This window comes from Sarcophilus harrisii, chromosome 4 (genome assembly GCF_902635505.1).
Source record: "Sarcophilus harrisii chromosome 4, mSarHar1.11, whole genome shotgun sequence".
In the NCBI taxonomy this organism is placed as follows: Eukaryota; Metazoa; Chordata; class Mammalia; order Dasyuromorphia; family Dasyuridae; genus Sarcophilus; species Sarcophilus harrisii.
The window spans coordinates 384,906,319-384,924,117 of NC_045429.1; the positions used below are offsets into that span (position 1 = coordinate 384,906,319).

At 36.7% G+C, this 17,799-nt stretch overlaps 1 protein-coding gene across 1 annotated transcript in view; it reads right to left on the minus strand.

The window, feature by feature from the left end:
- The window catches only part of LOC100929745 (kinesin-like protein KIF28P), a 36,256-nt gene that overhangs the window by 816 nt on the left and 17,641 nt on the right, over positions 1 to 17,799 (minus strand). The window contains exons 4-13 of the mRNA XM_031968696.1: positions 16,251 to 16,305; positions 14,001 to 14,124; positions 9,725 to 9,907; positions 8,335 to 8,553; positions 5,302 to 5,409; positions 2,324 to 2,598; positions 1,197 to 1,363; positions 845 to 948; positions 479 to 623; positions 12 to 187 (exon numbers count right to left, since the gene is read on the minus strand). Coding sequence (XP_031824556.1) covers positions 12 to 187; positions 479 to 623; positions 845 to 948; positions 1,197 to 1,363; positions 2,324 to 2,598; positions 5,302 to 5,409; positions 8,335 to 8,553; positions 9,725 to 9,907; positions 14,001 to 14,124; positions 16,251 to 16,305 — 1,556 coding nt within the window. The remainder of the gene's footprint in view (positions 1 to 11; positions 188 to 478; positions 624 to 844; positions 949 to 1,196; positions 1,364 to 2,323; positions 2,599 to 5,301; positions 5,410 to 8,334; positions 8,554 to 9,724; positions 9,908 to 14,000; positions 14,125 to 16,250; positions 16,306 to 17,799) is intronic.

Genomic DNA, 17,799 nt, shown 5'->3' on the forward strand with positions numbered 1-17,799 from the left:
TGGATACTTACAGGAGGCCTGTAATGTCTTAGCTTGAGAAATTGTCGTCTCACTGTATTCATACTTTGGTAGAAAACCTTAAGAGCTTTGGCAAAGTCAGCATCATAGCTGGTCTGAGATGTGCACATCTGGGGAGAGTCACTGTGATGTTGATGTGTGATCTTAGACACACTGGATAGTTTCTGATCTGAAGTAGAAAGGAAAGAGGAGGGGGATTGTTTTTTTTTTTTTTTTTTTCAACGTAACTCAATCCAATATATAATAAGCTACCTAATAAAATAATTAATAATGGAAAAGGGGAAAATGTGTTTGAAAAACTTTTGCCATCCTCTTAAATGGAAAATTTCACTCACTAATACTGAAAAATTACTTTGAAGCAAATAGATTTGTTTTTCCATGGCTTAGCAGTTATATGAAAAACAGTCTAATTTGAAGCCTGTGATTGACACCTTAATAAAGGTTTAAATATATCACTGACCCTGTCCAGGACTACATCCCCTTAGTGTGCCCTTGAAAAGCATGTTTTCTTCCCTTAGGACTCTGTTAATATTTTTGAGCAGTTCTGTTTCCTGTTCTAACTTCAGCAGCTTCATATAAAGTTTTGCCATTTGGTTTGATGTAGCCTGTAAAGTAATTTTAGCATGTAATAACTTATTCTAGCTAATCTTTTTATAGATTACCTTATCTTTTCTGGAGATTATTACTTTTAGCATAATGTAAAAAGTCCTTTTGAGGAGGCAGGAGCAAATGAAAGTCACATTGATTATGATAAAAAAAAAAAAACCATTCATTACTCATAGGTATAGTGATTTTTCTATTTAACATATCATTTGAATACACTTACTTGATTGGTTTCTTGAGCTGCTAATGTTTTTGTATTGTCTACCAAAATGTTGCCTTCCCATGCGATAAGGTCTTCTTGGGTGCAGTTTAGTTCAGCACAGCCTTCTGTGGTAGGAATTAGATTGTAAAAAATAATAATAATAAGTTTCCTTTCTTAGCTCATTGGAGCAGACTACTGACTTTATACTAGTTATATTCTAGATTAGGAGCTAGGAAGCCCTGTGAACATGAGCAAAGACTTGGCTGTAGAAGGAGTTTTATCCCACTGAAAAAGTTACTCTTCCGATCCCTTTACTACCATGTATACACAAACTTGTTAACTAAAAAGATACTTGTCCCCAAAAGAAGGATACCTTGAAGACCCCGGAAGTCAACGATCAGGGCATTTTTCTGTAAGTAATTCGAGAACTTGTGAGATGCATTTAAAGCCACAAAATGGACCGTCTCTTCAATTTTGGCATTTACGTTTTTCCAGACAGGCTTTGTGTACAAAGCAATTGAAAGATCATAGACTTTGTAGCTGAAAGAACCCAAAGAGAGCATTAGGACTATGGACTCATTTTCATGAACAAGGACAGGGCTACTTCAAGATTTTCAGCTATGTTTATTCTAAAATGTGGCCTTATGATTGCACAGTTTAGCACTTCAGAAGCAACTAGAAGTTGCTACCATAATCTCAAGGATGCCTTGAAATTGTTCTTATGTATCTCTTGAAGAGAGCAGTGCTTCATGTGTTTGTCTCTTATATAGAATGTTATTTTTTTTCCAGTAGGTAAATCTATATATATATATATATACATACACACACATTCTGGAGTTATTCATTACACATTATAAATTGTCCAGATTTAAAAAGATTTACCTACTGGAAAAAAAAATACACACACACACATACACATACACACACACACTATTTGGATACTACAACCTAATTTACATAGGATTAGGAATGAGAAAGGGACTGTGTTATGCATTGGTAGCAACAATGCTAACATGAACTCAAGTTTTCATCAAAGTATTAAGAATCATGCTTGTTATTTTAAAATTTCTCTATCAAATTATCATAGAGGTGCAAGGCAGGTAAAATCTGTGTCATGGATATGTTTGATGGCCATGAAAGAGATTGTCATTTCCCTAGAATAGTACTAATCGTTAGATTGCTGCATCTCTGGACACAGTCACTGGGCCTGGAGTCTCAAATCTGACCTCTAACACTTAATCGGTTTCTCTTCTGTCAAATGAACTGGAGAAGGAAATGGCAAAAATATGCCTATACTTTTGCTGAGAATACTCTAAATGGGATCACGAAGAGTCAGACAAAGTAAAAGATAAATGAAAATTGTCCAAAGTTCTAGCACAATACCATCTGTATATAGTAGGTGGTTAATACATGATAAAACATGGCTCCAAGTTGAGCACATTTATCTGAATTTTCCAAATATCAGAACAATTTCAAAAGTGAAAGGAGGAAGAAACCTACTCTCCTATGCTGGAACATGGAATTATGTTGATGAGTACAATGGCCTCTTCCAGCCCTTCAGAGTTCAAAAGTTCTGCCTGCTCTTCTAATTTCGTGCTGTAAGCAAGAGACTGGAACCAGACATGAGCAGATCCTAAATGAATGGCCTCAATAGGATCCCAGAATGGATCATCTTCTTGAGCGACATGGATGTCTCCTCCATCCAGAAAGTGCTGGTAAAATTCCTCCATTAGGTATTTCCTGTTAATGAACTTGGCTTTAGACCAAATCCGTACCTGAAAATACAAAGTAAAATCAGCAACATCTTAATGATTTTTTTTTTAGCTCTTAGGATTTTTATTCTAAGTGGATAAATAGAAGAGTTGTTAAGTCAATCATTCGTATTCAATTCTTTTGTCATTCCATAGATATAGTCTATGAGATTTTCTTGGCAAGGATATTGGAAGTTTACCATTCCAATTCAGTTAACTTTACAGATAAGGAAATCTAGGTAAACATTAAGTGATTTGTTGAGAGTTACACAGCTAATTAAATGTTTTCTTGAGTCCTAATCTAGCTCTTACAAACTGCTACCTTGCTGCCTTACAAAAGCTTTTGCTTTCGTAAATATTTGTTAAATTCAATTGAGTCAGAGAAGAGAATGGATGGAACTGACTCTCATTTTACAAAAATCAAGCTATTGCTTCAAAGTCATGAATAGGAAGTGTGCTGTATTGTGATTCAACTTACTCTCTTTCACCCATCTGATTCAATGACTGGCCAGGCTTAGTGGTGCAGTCTACAATCATTAAGGGAAGTTCACAGCGCTCAGAACTATAATCTTGCATCATTCCCATGATGTCCAAACAGTTCAACTCATACACACACTTGGAAAATTCTCATAGTTTGAGATAGACACATCCTAAAACATACAGCTCAAAATGAAAAAGATCAAGGAGTGGTCATCTCAATCCTAGACCATTTCCCCCAGTCTTTCCAACAGGCCTGAGCTGGGCAAAACCTCCCACAGATAAGGTGTGTGACTGTAACAGAAAATTCCCATAAGCTACCAGTTATTTGGGAAACTGCAACATTCCATTTGCAACTCAGAAAAAAAATGTTTAAAATTTTAGGAGCTCAGCAGTTTAGCAACTTTGTGTCTTGTGAACAATCATTTGTGCCCGTTTTTTTCCCACTACAAATAACCTTCACTTTCTATTTATCTCTGAAATTTGTAATTATCAGTACAGGTGCTGATTTTGCAAGACCCAGGGATCTCTTCCCACCTTTATCTCATCCTGGTCCATATTTTATCACAAATTACCATAGAGGATTTGTCCAATACCCCAGATGCTTTTCCCTTGTTTTTTTGTGCCTTTATATATTAGTGGCCTCCTCAGTTTGTCCATCTCTTGTTACTTCTCATTCTTAGGATATGACTGACTCTCTTTTCCTTTCCATCATGCTTTCAGTATGATTTGCCTCTATTTTGTACATATGTAAGTTTCTAGAATATTGTGGCTGGTTGGGGTTCTATAACTCAAAAGATTTTGAAAAGGACCCAAATCAGCTGATATGGAAGTGAATGTGAGACCAAAGACTATTCGACTGGAAGGAGAAGATAGAGTGAGTACCTCCATAAGGCCTCAGATAGATTAAGGCTGTTAGGAGATGGTGACTTGCTCTTTTTTGTCTTCATCAAGGGATCAGGGTCCTATTCTAAAATGGGAGAGACCTTATAAGCTACTGAGACTAATGCTCCCATTTTGCAAGTGAGGAAAATGATGAAACAGAGTTTAAGTGGCTTGCTCAGGGTCAGAGAATTACAGAATTTGAGAATTGGGAGGATCCTCATCACTTCCATATTTGAAAGAATCCCCACATAACATACCTGATAAATGACATCAGTGTCTAAGGATGGGATCTGAGCCTAGACTTGTGTCTAGATCACATGTAAAAAAAGGATTTCTGGATTTTTAATGAAGGGAACTGATCAAAGAAATTGTATAATTCTCCATCCTCACCTTTTTTTCCCCTTCCACCGAGTGCCAGTAGTTTATAATAATATTAACTTTTGAAACAGTGTATAGAGTGCCAGGTCTGAAGTCAGGAAGATAACTATATGGCCCTGGACAAGTCACTTTAGCCCTGTTTGCCTCAATTTTCTCATCTGTAAGATGAGCTGGAGAAAGAAATAGCAGACTGCTCCAGTACCTTTGTCCAAAAAATCCTCCCAAAAGAGTGTCAGAGAGTTGGACACAACTGAAAATAACACAACTTTTCAAACACACAAAAGAATAGGAAATTGGGTAAAAAAAATTGCTCTCAGGAAAATGTTTTTTTTGTTTTGTTTTGGGAGCAATGGCAAATACTTCCATTGTTTATTGGTTTATTCTGAGATCTGGATTAGACTCATGTTTGCACTCCTTTCTTGGTCTTCCAACTCTTTCCCATTGCTCTGAATGTTTATTCCATGGGTCATTGTTCCTTTCCTTTTAAAGTAGATTCTTCAATTTGTCTTTTTACCTTTTGCTTACCTACACTTCTGTTATTCTCTGCTTCCTTGGGTAAGTGAAACATTTTCAAATGAAGCATTTCACCTACAAATAACTTTATGCTTTCCCCATGCAACCTCACCTCTTTTTTCCCCTCCTTTTTAAAATAGCTTTTTATTTTCAAACATATGCATAGATAATTTTTAACATTCACCCTTGCAAAACCTTGTGTTCCAAATTTTTTTCCTCCCTTCTTTCCCCCCATGTCCCTTCCCTAAATGGCAACTAACCCAATATATGTTAAACATGTGTAATTCTTCTATACGTATTTCCACAGTTATCATGCTGCACAAGAAAAATCAAACCAAAAAGAAAAAAAATGAGAAAAGACAAAATGCAAGCAAATAATAAAAAGTGACAATGCTATGTTGTGATCCGCACTCAGTGCTCACAGTCCTCCCTCCGAGTGCAGATCACTGGCGCTGGCCCGATGTCCAGCCTTACCTCTTGAGTCTCTCTGTTGGTCACCTTCACAGTGACTTCCTTTTGTAGATCATAACCTTTGGAATCAGATGACGCCAAATTCTTCACTTTGAGCTCCATTTTAAGTCCCTGAAAAAGGAAACGCCTTTCAGAAGGTTCAGGATATATCCTCCATTATCATACCATTTCACTTATAGCTAAGAAATGAATTTTGTCAAGTGTGCTAGCCTAAACAAATTATTCCTTTTCAAAGGGATAAAGGATGTACACAAACAGGCAAATGGTTCATGCCAACCCAATTAATGAGATCAGGCAGTTTCTGCTTCTTGCTCTGCCACAGCTTAGCTGTATGACCCTGAACAGCTTCGAAGGTAGCTTCGAAGGCTATGGGTTTCTTTAAAATAATACTACTCAATGACTTCTAAGGTCTCTTCCAGTTATGAGCATATGATCTTATGAAACCAAAGATGTTATTTTAATAACAAACTTTAGTTTTATTTTATTTTTTGAGTCTGGGTTTCCTGATCTTACCCAGGCTGGACCCAACTCTTTGATCTCAGCCAGTTCACTAAGGGGCAGCCAGCTGGTGGCTCTCTCCTTACCTGCTGGGGTCTCAGCCCTGCTGCTGCTCAGACCACCTGAATTCAAGCCATCTCCCAGCCTTAGCCTCCCTAGCTCTGGTTTAAGAGCCTTAGGAGTTATTTATTCACAGTCCTATTGAACCTCTGGTGATTCCATGCTTCTACTAAGGGAGCAGTCATGACACAGTCTTTATTTAAGGGGTAGACATTATGAATCTCTGAGGAGTCTGCTTAAATTTAAAATATTGCTTCATGCTTAGTTCACTCCACTCACTGTAATTTTGGATTGTTTTCTTTCTGGAGAGAGGAATCTATGTGGATTTCTTAGAATTACAGATTTAGAGGCAGAAAGAGATCTTAGAAACAATCAGATTCAAACTCCCTCATTTTATACATGAGACTGAAACTGATCAAGGCTAAGTGACTGGTCCAAGGCTACTCAACTAGTAACTTTCTGAAACACGATTCAAACTCAATTCAACTCAAAGCATTCCTTCTTAGTCCTTTGTACCTGTTTTAGAGCATCGTGTTGCTGAAAAGAGATGAGTTATTCATAGTTGATTATCACATAATGTTGCTAATACTAGGTCCAATGCACATTTCACTTGGTATCAATCAGCTCACACAAGTCTTTTCAGGTTTTCTGAAATCTGCCTGTTCATTATTTCTTATGTCACCACAATATTCCATTATATTCATGTACCATTTCTTCAGCCATTCCCTAATTAATGGGCATTTCCTCAGTTTCCAATATTTTACCACAATTAAAAGGGCCACTATCAACATTTTTGCATATGTAGGGTACTTTCCCCTTTTTTATGATCTCTTTGGGTTAAAGACCTGATAGTGATATTGCTGGACTAAAGATTATAGACAGTTTGGTTGCTTTTATGGGCATAGCTGCAAATTGTTCTCCAGAATGGTTGGATCAATTCACAACTCCACTAGCAGTTCAATGGTGTCCCAATTCTCCCACAGCCTCTCCAATATTTATCATTTTCTTTTTTTGTCATATTTACCAATTTGATAGGTGTGAGATTTTCCTCAAGCGCTGTTTTAATTTGTATTTCTTTAATCAAAATGATTTAGAACACGTCTTCATATACCTATAGATAACCTTTGATTTCTTTATCTGTAAACTATTCATATATGTTATTGATATGATCAATTAATGTTGATAGTTTTCCTAATATTGAATCAACCCTGTATTCCAGAATAAATCCCACCTGGTCAGAGTATATAATCCTGATGATATATTGCTATGTAATTACCTTGCTAGTATTTTGTTTAAAATTCAATTTCTTTTTCTAAAATAGGGTTATTTGGGCATTCTATTTCCTAATCTCTTAATATGGATACTTTATATTTTCATAAATATTTATCAATTTTACTTAAATTGTCAGATTTATTGGCATATAATTGAGCAAATCAGTTTCTAATGGTTTAATTTCTGCTTCACTGGTGATTTTAACTTTTTCATTTTTGATACTGGATATTTGGTTTTCTTCTTTTTTTGAATCAAATTAAGCCATAGCTTAAATTTCTATTTTCCCTTCATAAAAACAGCTCCTAGATTCATTTTATTAGCGCAATAGTTTAAAAAAATTTTTTTTTACAATTTCTATCTTATCCATTTTTTCCTATAACTCATTTAACTTCTTTAAGAATTTATATGTTAACATCATAAATGTGGAAATATGTTTAGAAGAATTGCACAAGTTTAAACTATATTGGATTATTTGGTATCTAGGAAAGGAGAATGGAGGGAAAGAAGGCAGAAAAATTTGGAACAAGATTTTGCAAGAGTGAATGTTGAAAACTAATTTTGCATTTATTTTGAAAATAAAAAACTATTATTAATTTTTTAAATATAAGAAAAAAAAGAATTTGGGTGCTAGCTCTTTCTGTAGTGGCAAGGAACTGGAAATTGAGGAGATACCCATCAGTTGGGGAATAACTGAATAAATTATTTATGTGAACATAATTGTTAACATAGCTTAGTATTTATCTTTTTGTTGTTGTTGTTTCCATTTTTTTTCCCCTTTTTATCTGGTTTGTCTTGTGTAACATGACGAACGTGGAAATATTTTTATAAGAATTGTACATGTCTAATCTATATTGGATTGCTTGCTGCATGTATTTGGGAAAATAAATTTAAAATACCATTAAGTAAATATTTATAATGTAAATATGCATAATATGTACATAATACATATATAATACATAATGTATAATAAATAATATAATATAAAATATATTTTAAAGAAGAATTTGAATGCTATACCAATTGATGCACATATGTTTAGTAATGATATAGCTTCGTTGTTTAGTATCTTTTAGCCAGATAGTTTCCTTCTCTTCTCTTTTTTAATTGGGTCTATTTTTGCTTTTACTTTGTCTGAGATCAGGATTGCTGCCATTCTTTTGGTGCTATAAATAGATAACTGGTAAGAAGTTCATCTGTGCTCAGTACTGTCCACTCCTGACTACGGCCAAAACCTGTTACCATCTGCCGGCTGCCATAGAATATAGAGATGGAGGATATCAATAAGGAGTGGCCCTCTGATATGGTTTTAGGGACTTCCAGGGGACTGCTTTCTGTTTGGAAAAAGTTGTCCGAATTGTTAGAGTAGGGGGAACTGGAAAACTTGGCTTCCACAATCCCTTGAAGGAAGACTCTTTCTTCTGATTGCTGGGGACAGTTCCAGAGCACAATCTGGAGAGAATATTATACTTTTCCTACAAGCTGCCTGTATTTGTGCTGCTGTTGAGCATAGGTCCACATGTGCATAGGGAAGCTCCATTTGTTCCTGAAGAATTCTCAGTGATGAGGGAGGAGCTGCTCCTTAAGCTCTTCTTTTCAGGATACAAAGGTCATCTGCAGGGAAGCCCTGCTGGGGCTTTCCTGGCTGGAAGGCTCTTCTTCCCCTTTGGTTTCAGAACAGAGAACTTTTAAGTTCTTTGCTGAGTCATGCTATCAACATGTGTCCAAAGAGACACCAGTCATAGGCCTAAGTCAGAGAAGAGGACTCAGCAAGGAAAGGTAATGAGCTTTACATCGTTTCATCCTGTCTTTGTGCTGGTTCTGTTGTTCCAGGATTTGTTTCAGGATATAATTTTATGGTTGTTTGGAGGTAAATATGGGAGAGTTATGTCAACTTACTGCTTACTCCATCATCTTGGCTCCCAGAAGTCAATGAACTTTTATTTAGCAAACATCCAACTTCAAAAGACTTTTTCATTCATTCCATGTATGCCAAGAATACCTGCCAACTGAGAGATTCTCTGCTAGGTACTCCTTAATCAACAAAGATGCCAAAGAAAAACATTTGGAGGTAGGAGGAAGAAATTACTAAGGATGACTTATGAATTTTATCTGATAAGCATCTTATCTCTATTACCTATGACCATAGGTATTACCATTTTACCAGGCAAATTTTAAGGATGTTTGTCCCCTTTTATGAAGGAGAGGCAGCTATAATATAATATAAAAAATACTGAATTTGAAGTAAGAATATATGTTCAAGTCCTGGTGTTCTTAGACAACTCACTTAACTTTTCAGAACCTCCATTTCTTCATTTATAAAAAGAAAGTTGAATTATATCAACACTATGGACCATTTCTCAGAATCATGTTTTTAAATGTACAAAATGTAATACATGGGATTAGAAAGAAACTAAAAGTTAATGGAGGTGAAGATGTAATTTTTCTCTCATCCAAATTCCTGAACATCATTAAATCTAAAGAGTCTATGAATGGTGTGCAAATCTACCTCCATTCTAGGAGAAACACAATGGAAATGACAATTTTTGGAAAGAGATAATGACACTTGTAACAAAGGCAATCAAGTAAGTCAGTGCACTGAAAACATCAAAAATAACACATGTGGGTTATGCTTACTAAGTTTGTCTACACTAACTCCCTCTGCTGCTGCAAGTTCAGATTGAAAAAAGTCATAATCAAACCTGGCCAAATCTTCACTGCTACGTTCAGAAGGAAATCCAATGTAGAGAAAGGCACTGTTGGATCCCAAAATAACTCGGTCCTAGGGAAAACAAACTGGCTTAAAGAATCCCAACATGTTTGATAGTAAATATAACTATTTTGAGAAGGAATTATAATTCTGCCACTGACTTGGAGGGGGTATAAGTCTTAAGGTATAGGAATAGGGATGAAAGTCCTGATTTTATAGATATAGAGAATTCCCAGAAAGAGAAACACCTTCTAATAGAGTAAATTGGCACCTTTCTTGTGATTTATATTCTTAGAAACTGATCAGAACATTGAAACACCAAGTAATTTATCCAGAGTTACAAAGGATGTGAAGATGGGAGGGAGAGTACAATAATGGATAGAGAACTAGCAGTAGAACAAGGAGGACCAGGAAGTCTTGTCTCATATATACACACATGTGAATGTATATATACATGTATGTGTCTGTATATACATACATAGAGAAAACAGAGACAGAGATCACCTATATGACTGGAAGTGAAAACAAAATACTTCAGGGCTAAATCACAACTTAAAAGGCAGTGAGAATAGGGACAATCTTCCCACAAACTAAAAGGATAATAACAAGGATACTAAGGAACAGTAAGTCAAGTAACACCTTTATAAGATTGTGCTCCATAATCCCCAAAGAATTTGTGGTTCTGAAAATAACTTACATTTGAACAGCACTTAAAAGTTTTACAAAGCACTTTTTAGAATCTCCTCTTGCCCCCACACTCCCTTGAAAGACATCACATCTTTGATATGAAGTATCACAAAACTTTTGAGTTGGAAGGAATTTCAAGTGCATCTAATTCAATGCCCTAATTTTGCAAGTGAGGAAACAGACCCAGAGAGACAAAATGATACACAAAGAGTCTTGCAACGAGGGGACAGGAAATGCAGAGCTACAACTCCAGTCTTCTTTCAATGCTCTATTACTTCATTGTGTTTCTCTTGATTTCTCTTAACCATTCACAAAACAGTTTTTGATCTTATCACTGTTCTCTGTTCTCTCCAAAGTTACTAATGGTTTCTTAGTCGCCAAATCCAATGGACTCATTCCCTTGCTCTCTCTGCAGCCTGTGACACTTAATCACTCTCTCTACACTTAATTCTCTCTGCTCTCTCCTGGTTCTCTTCCTATTTGGTCCAGCCACCCATTCCGTTTCTTTGCTTGAATTCTACTTCAGATCATGCCCTCTAATCAGGTGTCCCTCAGAATTCTCTTCTCCATCTCCTACTTTATTTGGTGACTTCTTTATTTCCTGTGGATTTAATGATCATCATTTCTCTGTTAATTCTCTGCTGGATCTTCATTTTCACATCTCCAACTGTGTTTCAGAAATCTTGAACTGAATGTCCAGTAAATATATGGAAATTCAAATGTCCAGATCAAACTCATTTCCTTTTTCCTTAAATCACTTTCCCCTCTTACCTTCCAATCTATTACTATAGAGGGCAACACCATCCTCCCAGTCCCCCAGGTTCACAACATAGATCATTCCAGATTCATCTCTCTGTCTCACCCACCATGTGCATACTGTTGCCACAGCCTGTTGACTTTACCTTTGCAACATCTCTCTTCTAAGTCTCCTTCTCTCCTCCATTGCCACCTTACACATGGACTATTACAACAGCCCTGTTGGTGGGTCTGCTGGCTCAAACTTCTCCCCACTCCATTCCATCCTCCATTCAGCCACTAAGGTAACTTTCCAAAAGCAAATAACTGATCATGTCATTAACCTTTTGAATAAAATCCAGTGACTTCCTCTTGTCTCCAAAAATTGAATACAAAATCTTCTGTTTGGCATTCAAAGCCCTTGAAAACTGAATCCTCTCCTACATTTCCAGTCTTCTTATACCTTACTGCCTGCCATATTCTCTTTGATCCAGTGGTGCTGGCTTCCTTGCTGCTCCATGAACAACACACTCCATTTTAGGACTCTGGGAATTTTCTTTTGACTGCCCCTCTGCTTAAAATGTATTCCTCATTTCCACTTCCAGGCTTCCCTGGCTTCTTTCAAGTCCCATCTAAAATCATATCTTCTATTTGAATGCTTTCTGTTAATTATTTCCTATTTATCCATGGATATACCTTGTTTAATATATATTTCTTTGCTTGTTTTAGAGATGAGTTCATTGAGGGCAGGGTCTGTCATCTTCCTTTTTTTGTATCTCCAGTGCTTAGGCACATAGTTGGTGCTTAATAAATGATCATCAATTGAATAATTAACAAAGAGGATATATTAAGTGCCTACGTGCTAATTATTTTTACTTAACAGCTAAAGAAAATGAAATTCAGCTGGTACCCTGCCATTATCCAAGATTACCTAAAGAGTAGCGATGAGGGAAAAACATACTTCCTCATTTATATCAGGTCTACAATGGATATTGTAGGATGCCACCACTACTGGTGTCTCACCCCATTTAAAATATCATTTTCATTTTTTCCCAATTACATATTAAAACAATTCTTTTTATTAGATTATTTTAAAGTTTTGAATTCCAAATTCTTTCCCTCCCTTTCTCCTCTCTTCCCTTAAGACTGCAAACAATTCTCACACCCTATTTAAGAATTTGTTATGAAATTCACGAAGTATATTTCATAAGAATAAAATTAATTCTCATATGGTTAAAATCTTCCTTTGCTAAATACTCCAAGATCAAAGAACAGGTTAAAATACTTTTACAAAATTAAATCCTTATAAGTTAAGAGTGATAGAAAAGGTCAAGAAGATTTAAATTTGGGACAGCTGGGTGGTACAGTGGATAGAGCCCCAGCCCCAAAGTCTGGAAGATGGGAATTCAAATGTGGTCTCAGACATTTAACACTTCCTAGCTATGTGATCCTGGATAAGTCACTTAACCCCAATTGCCTCAGCAAAAATTAAAAAAAAAAAAAAAAAAAAAAGGAAAGAAAATTTGAATTTGAGTCCCAACTCCGTCACTTACTAGTTGTACATGTACCTTACATGAGATGTCATTTCTTCTCAACCTAATTGTTGACTTGCTATTATTTTTATTCTCATCACTCCCAAGTTCTATGTTAATATAAGGACATTTGGATATTCCCTTAGTAAGGACTAAAGATTACATCTATCTTATTTAAACAGTTAGCTCAGAGCCTCCACTCTGGCTTATTATTTAGCAAACTGGAAAAACCTCTTTTCTCATAAGCTGTTTTTCTTTTTCATTTTCACTACATATAAAAATCTTTAGTCTACTAGGCGTAAGCAAATATCAAAGTTGCTAGCTATGTAATTCATTAATAACATAAGAAATAACAGTATAAAACATTTACAATGTTTTCTCTGTGAGAAAAGTCAGTTACCTCTACCATCTTTTGACTTCTCATTTCCATTTTATATTATGCATCTAAACATTATTCTAAAGGGGATTGCCAAAGAGGTCCCCAACACACAAAAAACGAAGAATTGCTCTAAAACTGTAGTTAAAATTTCTGGTCTCCTACAAGTTCCTCAAACAAGACAGTTAAACTCTAGTTGGTCAAGCTCCAAGTTCTCTTAAAGAGACAGTAACAATTTCTAGTTTGTGCAGGAGATACACTAGTTACCACTGAGTCACTTCATTTCCCTGACCCTCAGAGGTGTCTCATATATGAAAGGCAGCTTACATCACCACCCACCCTAAAGAGTCTAAGTAGCAAAAAATGATATGCCTAATAATAATAAATCTAAATAATGTCTAAAAGTATACCTAAAAGATAATATATCTAAAGCAGAAATCCCAGAGAGATGAAGTCATGTATGCAGGGAAGCCAGCTGGCACAGTGGATAGTACTGAACTTGGAGCGAGGAAAACTTGAGTTCAAATCTAGCCTCAGACACATTATTAGCTGGTTAAGTAACTCCTGGCGAGTTACTTAACTTCTCTCAGTCTTAGTTTTCTCCTATGTAAAATGGGTGTCTACCTCCCAAGGTTATTGGGAAAATAAAGTGAGATAAAATTTGCAATGTGCTTTGCAAATCCTGAAGCTGCTGCTTCTCTTCTTGGGGGGGAAGGGGACACAGAAAACAGATTAAACTGGACCCATATATATTTGGGTCTATTTTACCTATTCATTTATTTATCTATCTGCTTGTTTGTTCATTTATTTATTAAGGTGCAGATGGTTAGGTTACCAGATGCTGCAGCTTTGTCTCTGTGGCTGTGGGCACACCGTTGACAATGACTCTGCACTTGCTCTGTGGTGTCACTGTGACTTCTCCATCCATGTTGGTGAACGTGGCGTGTTTATCAGAAATTCTGCAAAGACAGAAGGTTCAGGGGTCACTAGTAAGTTGTTACAAAAGAAGGAAGATCTTTCTTTTCCATTCTATTCCTCACAGATATTATTTCATTTTGTGCTCACAGCTGTGGGAGATAAGTGCTATTCTCATCCTCATTTTACTAATAAGGGAACTGAAGGAGAGAGAGACAGAGAAAGACACAGAGAGATGGAGAAAGGAAAGACAGAAAGACAGACATAAAGAAAAAGACAGAGAGGGAGAGAGGGAGAGAGAGAGGGGGGTGGGGTAAGTGACTTACCCAGGGTCACAAAGCTAGAACGTGTCTGAGACCAAAGTTGAACTCAGATCTCCCCGACTCCAGGTCCGATCTTCCATCTGTTATATCACTCACTTGCTTATAACTGTATTTATTCTGTGATTACTGAAGGTAAAGACTAACGCTTGCACACACAGAATGATATGTATTACAAAGAACAGTATAAACAGATACTACCTATAGAATAGAGAATTTCCAGTGTTGAGAAAAAAGGAAAGAAAGAGAAATCAGGCCCATAATTTCAGTGGCACAAATGATGTGGCTGAGGAGCTGAATGATGTGATTGTAGGCTCAGGCACCAGATAATGTGATTTAGGAGACAAAATAAAGAGATATACTAGAGACCAGAAGGGTATCTAAATATGAAATAGAGTTGGGAGAGCACACAGCATGGTAAGGGGTTTTAATACTTAATGATGAAAAGACAAGTTCCCTAGGGGAATTCAAAACTAGCCAAGAGAAAGGAAACATCCCTTGAGGTTGGAGCGTGCCTTTAGCTGGAAGCATCCTAAAAGAGTTGGTTGGCTAAAAGTAGGAAAACACAAAAAGGCATAATTGGGAGTGAAGAGACACATGAGGCAGAGCACCCTAGGGAATTGACCCAAAGGGGTTCAGCAAAAATGGGGAGGGCCACAGGCAGGTTTATAGGGGAAATTTAGTCTCAGGGACATGCCTGGGATTTCTGATGGGATACAGTGGGGCTACTCACGAGAGTTGGTGGGGGTAGAACTTCTACAGAGAGTGGGACCACAAAGCTAACCTGATTCCTATCAGTGCCCTGCCCCAGGGAGGAATTCCATCGATATTTCATTCTTTCTTTGTCAACTGCACTCAGGACCTCATCATGGGGAACTTCCAGATTAAGAAATTCCTTCTACTCATATAGGTTTGCATCTCCTTTGCTACTTAGCAAGGAGATGCCAGACAACTGAGGTCTTCAATGACTTGTCCAGGGTCAAGCCAATATGTGACAGAGATGGTCTTCCTGGCTTCAAGGCTAATTCTATACTCTCCTTGCTTTGATATTTCTATTCTCAACAAAATTTAGTCTGTCTCAGAGTAAGTGATGTAATATGATTTTGTGGTCCCCTGATTTTAGAAGGGCTTCGAACAATAAGTTAGTAAATCCTAAATCTTCTGGCTTTGGAATCTGCCTCAGGAAACTCCCATGCCCAAATCTGTCTGACTCTGAAGACCATTCCTCAGTCAGGTAGCTTCTGACCTCAGGATAGTCCCACAGATCAACCTCCTAAGACAGTAATGAATAGACCACTCCTCAGTTCATTGCTGACTAATAATCTGGTCAGTAAAAACTAAATTTCAAAGCCATTCCTCAGTTCATTGCTGATTGTCAGATAGATAATCTGTTGGTCAGTGATGACCAAATTCTGAAGACCACTCCTCTAGGCCATAGAATTAGCATATCAATGATAGAAAGCTAGATAAAGGGGTCTCCTCTCTCCTAGGACTTTACTAATTTCTTTTGGAATTCAGTCCGCTTATAATAGCATTACAATTACAATAATTTGCCGCTTGAGTAAGAAATGGGATCAAGCCTCAAATTCTTTTGAGACACCTCACAATACCAATGTATAACCCCAAACTTTTGGCGTCCCCTTCCCAACCTCAACATTAATATTCAAAGTCTTTTTAGCTGGGTAGGAACTATCAATACCCACTGTCCTGGCATAAACTTACTTGCACAGTGATATCTCAGAGGACCTTGCTTGAGGGTAGGGAGATTGACAGGAAACTTCTCAGAGCCCTCATCTAAGCTGAGGAATAATTCTGGTGCTGAACAAAGGTACAGATTCACAGAAACTTACCCCAATCCTTGAAGGATAATTTTATTTGAAGGTGCTTGACCAACATCAGAAGAACCTGAAAAATATGACAACATCCCATTTAAAAAGTGACAGGAAATAAAGCAGAACCAAAAGAACAATACAATTAGCACAACTGCGTGAAGGAAGACATTTTAAAATAGCAACAATACTCAAACAAGTGGTGGCATTTAAAAAGAACGATTAGAGGCTTGGTTTGTTGTCATAAAACAAACTCTTACAGTTTATTGTGAACTGAACTGCTAAGGAATAAGATTTATATCCATGATATGTTATGGTGTTCTTTTCAAGATGTAAATTGTTGGGAAACAGTGGGTGTTGCACTGGAAGTTTGTAGAATGTGCTTAAACAAAGTCTGTCAATAATATTTTTCAAAAGTTAAAAGAAAACCCAAGTGGCTTAGTTTAGCACTTTTTTTCCTACTTATTCTTTTATCTTGTAGATTTTTTAGGTTTTTGTTGTTGTTGTTGTTGTTTTTATTAGGTCTATCTAGCTTCCTCAGGCAAGAAGCATAGCAGCCACTCACAGCCAGATGCCAATATCAATCAATATGGGAACTTTAATCCCTTCTGGTTTAAGTCCACCACATTCTGCCTCATGGTATCTTTCTTATCCCTCCACACTTTGCTCCTGTCTGAGAAATGGTCTTTCTCTTTGTCAAGGACAAGGTCAAAATTTCTACTTCTGTCTTTGTTCTCTTTTTCTCCCATCTTTTCTGGAAGCCTGCCCTCTCCATCATTTCCTCCAATCTCTCCTGTTTCACTGTTTTCTTCTCTACTGACTACAAACATGTTAGGTCTCTTCTACTTTTAAAAATCCTTCACTTAAAGTAGAACCAAGAGAACACTGTACACAGCAACCACAAGTGTCATCTTTTTTTTGTTGTTTGCTTGCTTGTTTTTTCTTTCTCATTTTTTCCCCCTTTTGATCTGATTTTTCTTGTGAAGAATGATAAATGTGAAAATATATTTAGAAGAATTGCACATGTTTAACATATATTGGATTATTTGCTGTCTGCGGGGAGGGGAAGAGAGAGGGAGAAAAATTTGAAACACAGGATTTTGTAAGGGTGAATGTTGAAACTATCTTTGCATGTATTTTGAAAAATAAAAACCTATTTTAAAAAATCCTTCTCTTTAATTTAGTCACTAATTCAAACTATTATCCTATTTATCCTTCATATCATTGCCAAGTACCTAGAAAGAGCTGTCCACTTACTTCCCATACTTCTCCATCAACCAGTCTTAACATCTGATAATCTGGCTTCAAAACAAAAACATAAACACCAAAATCAGTAGGCTTTCCCCCTCTTCATAATCCCCCCCCCTTTTTTTAGCTCTTCAAATTACTAACCCCACATTTCTCCTGGTTATTATCTTCCCTTGACTCCATTTATGCTCTTGGTTCTCCTTTTACCTACACAACTCCCTTTCAGTTTCCTTTGCTGATTCAGCACCATCTTTCTTGTCCCTAAGCATGGATGTTAGTCAGAATCCTATCCTGGGTCCTCTTCTATTTTATTTCTATATTT